Raw genomic sequence first — 3,850 nt, 5'->3', positions numbered from 1 at the left:
TGGTTGTGAGCCACCATGTGGTTGCTGGGAATTGAACTCAGGACCTTTGGAAGAGCAGGCAATGCTCTTAACCTCTGAGCCATCTCTCCAGCCCAGCTGAGTTCTTTTTTAAAAGTTTTCTTTTTTAATTCATTTATGCGTATGAGTGTTCTGCCTGAAGTATATATGTGCACCACACATATACCTGCTGCCTACAGGGGTCAGAAGAAAGCATTGATTGGATCCCCTGGAACTGGAGTTATGGATGGTTGTGAGCCACATGTGAGCAACAAGTTGCTCTTAATTGATGAACCACAAACCATTTCTCCAGGCTCTCTTTCTTTCCTCTCTCTCTCTCTCTCTCTCTCTCTCTCTCTCTCTCTCTCTCTCTCTCTCCCCCTCCCTCCCTTCCCCCTCCCCCCTTTCTTTATAAGGTGTGGGTGTGCATGCACACACCTCCAGAAGCCAGCAGAGGGCACTAGACTTCTGGTAATGGAGTTGGGAGACTAACTACCTAATGGGAGCTGAGGACTGAATTTGAGTCCTCTGGAGGAGCAGGTTACATCCTAACACTGAGCCACGTCTCCAGCTTCTCATTATCACAATTAAACAAATAAAATTACTTCAGAGCCAGGCGCTGGTGGTGCGTGCCTTTAATCCCAGCACTCGGGAGGCAGAAGCAGGTGGATCTCTGTGAGTTCTAGACCAGCCTGGTCTACAGAGCTAGTTCCAGGACAGGCTCCAAAGCTGCAGAGAAACCCTGTCTCGAAAAACCAAAAAAAAAAAAGTTTCTTCAGAATTAAAGGCCATTCAGCTTAGAAATTCTTCACTTCTTCCTCCTTTTTTTAAAAAATATTTATCCACCATGTGGTTGCCGGGAATTGAACTCAGGACCTTTGGAAGAGCAGGCAATGCTCTAAACCACTGAGCCATCTCTCCAGCCCTTCTTCCTCCTTTTTATTTCGTACAAAAGAACACAGACAAAACTTACTTAGCACAGTGAGACGAAAATGATTCTCTTTTTCCACTTCTTCCTTCTGGAATATCAACCTAGCAAAGAAAATAAAGGTAACACTTGCTTCTTCTTCATAATTTGGTTAAGATAAATTTAACATCAAGTAATTAGAAAATACATGATTGATATGAAACAGGAAAGCTAGATGTTGAACATTGAGAAAACCAAAACTGAGTTTTGAAAAAAAAATGTGCAGGTTTAGCTCGACGTGGTAATATATTTCTGTAACACCAGCACACAGGAGGCTGAGGCAGGAGGATCATGAGGTGGAGGCTAGCCTGGGCTACAGTAGTGAGACCTTGTCTAAAATACTCCTGTAACACCAGCACACAGGAGGCCAAGGCTAGCCTGGGCTACAGTAGTGAGACCCTGTCTAAAATACTCCTGTAACACTAGCACACAGAAGGTCGAGGCTAGCCTGGGCTGCTGTAGTGAGACCCTGTCTAAAATATTCCTGTAACACCAGCACACAGGAGGTCGAGGCTAGCCTGGGCTACAGTAGTGAGACACTATCTGAAAGGGGTAGAGGGAGAATAGTTCCTCCTTGAGCAATCAATCTTGCTGCAGTCATGAGCACATTGACATCATTTTATCCCTGAGAGTCTCTACACTTAATCTGAGGAACCTGAGACAACCGTCAGCCATCAGGTCATAACGAAGGTCAGGATGGTCCCCAAAGGAGGAGTTTGAACAGATTTGTGGGTTCTCTCCATATTGAAGGGAACTTCCCCCTTCACTACTCACAACAGGGTAGTGAGAAAGCAATTTGTGCTAAACAAGTGTCTACCAATCGCCAGGCACTTCAGTAAATAGTTGAGCTGGGCTAAAACTCTTGGCCATACGCATGCAGCAAAAAGCTACTTAAGGCTAGGAGGTCTATATTAGATCAGTGCCCCTTTAAATAAATTCTATAAGTTTGATGCTTTAAACCAATTTCTTATACTTGTGGGCTTAGGAATAACATTTATACCAATAAAGTGGCCATCTGGGTGTGATGGATTCCAGTGTGGTAATCGTGCTTCTTAAAGCATTGACACTGAGCAGAATTAAAATGAAGAGTGCTAAAACTAACATCACTCTTACTACTAATTTAGAGACTGCGGTTGGATTTCTCCAAAGAACCAGGCCACATCTACGCTGGGCAATCCAAGAGACTCAAACTCTTTTCTATTTGGAAAATACAGATTTTTCTGTTATACTTAGATTTTAAAGTTTCTGATGCAATGGGAAATTATTGTTTTTTTTCTCCCCTTCAAAATAAGTTGCTAACCTTTAAGCCAGTGTTATTACTTTTAAGCTAGTGTTATTAATATTTCATAGTATCAATAGGTTATATCAGGGGTGAGTTATACTTTCCCTATTAATACAAGTATTCAAGGAGCAATCTTGCGTTGTCTCCATGTTTCACAGCTACCGAGGCTTAGCACGAAGACCTTCCACATACCTGAGTATGTTCACAAGTGAAGCTTTTAGGAGCTGTAAAACTTTGATGCTTCACAATAAGTTCCTCCACCCAGACTTGAAAATATTATGTGGAAAACCATGAATGGATCACCACCTCTAGTGAATGTGCCTTGGTACTCTCAACCCACAGAACATCCCTTCGGAGCTGTCTAACACACGTTCACCGAGGGTCTCAGAGGATTGACATATATCATTCAGTGCTTAAGAACCCTCCAAGGATAAGCGATCTATCAACTATAGACCTCCATCAGAGCACGCTGGGCCTGGCAGTGGGCACACAAGTGAAGATAATGGTTCCCCCACCCCCAGACTCTGTGAATAGCAGATCGGGGCAGAACCTGCGAATCCTTATTCCTCCCATAACTGATTGCTGGCAGAGCTAGTCTGTGTGGAAAGATTTATTTTAGAAATGTCCACGTGATCGAGAGAAGACAGAAAAGAGGAACTCACGACCGCAGGCGTCTAGTTTCTCTTCCTCACCTGCGGGTCTCCCTGAATGACTGAACGTGTGGCCAGATCAAGTCAACAAAACCCACTTACAATGACTCTGACGTGATTGGCGGGGAAAACGCCAGTCCGGTTTCTGCATTTCCCTCTGTACCATTCTGCATCGATCTTTTCGAGAAGATAAACAAGCTCTCCAGATGTGAGGCTCAGATCATCGGCTTGCTCTGTAACACAGAATTGGGACACACGAGGAGTTTCCCCAGCTGCACACGTGACCATAAGCAGAACAAAGGGCATTTAGTTCTGCCCACAGAGGCACTATATTCCACTGACTCTGAGACAGACTGGCTTACACTGACCAAATTAATTTCTCATAACATTTTACTTAAAAAATTTGATATTAGAGGTTCTCTTTTCTAAGACAAGATCAGATATATCTACTAAGGGAAACCATTTTTTAAGACCACCATTGTCCTGGCCAGTGGCTCCCACTGTGCCAATATAAGTCTCTTGTTGAAAACGCATTCAACACTGAAAGGCGTTTAAAGATATGGTGTGAGACACTGACCATTATTCCCAGACAGCCTTAAAAGCTATTCCAACTTCAAATACTAACTAAGGGAGTACTACAGCTCTTTAGGAAGAAAATTTATCTATACTAAAATAAAAATCAGCCTGCCAAGTACATAAAAATAAGTTGCAAATAGTTTAAAAAATTTTGTAGCCTTGGTTATGAAGGATAACTTAAAATGATTAAAAAATCTAATACTTTGATCTCCTAGGTAAGTGGTGGGTGAGACATATTAAAAAATCTTTTTCTTTTCTTTTTTTTAAATTTATTTATTTATTAAGGATTTCTGTCTCCTCCCCGCCACCGCCTCCCATTTCCCTCCCCCTCCCCCGATCAAGTCCCTCTCCCTCATCAGCTTGAAGAGCAATCAGGGT

General features: G+C 42.7%; 1 protein-coding gene across 4 annotated transcripts in view; it reads right to left on the bottom strand.

Annotated features, from left to right (window-relative positions):
- Sh3d19 (SH3 domain containing 19) overlaps positions 1 to 3,850 on the bottom strand; it is a 136,747-nt gene that overhangs the window by 9,760 nt on the left and 123,137 nt on the right. For all 4 annotated transcript variants that reach the window (XM_026786797.1, XM_013348806.2, XM_026786823.1 and 1 more), the window contains exons 15-16: positions 2,999 to 3,129; positions 971 to 1,029 (exon numbers count right to left, since the gene is read on the bottom strand). In XM_026786797.1, coding sequence (XP_026642598.1) covers positions 971 to 1,029; positions 2,999 to 3,129 — 190 coding nt within the window. The remainder of the gene's footprint in view (positions 1 to 970; positions 1,030 to 2,998; positions 3,130 to 3,850) is intronic.

Source organism: Microtus ochrogaster, chromosome 1, assembly GCF_000317375.1.
Source record: "Microtus ochrogaster isolate Prairie Vole_2 chromosome 1, MicOch1.0, whole genome shotgun sequence".
NCBI lineage: Eukaryota > Metazoa > Chordata > Mammalia > Rodentia > Cricetidae > Microtus > Microtus ochrogaster.
Note: the sequence above shows the minus strand (reverse complement) of the source record. Positions and strands in the feature narration are given on the sequence as shown.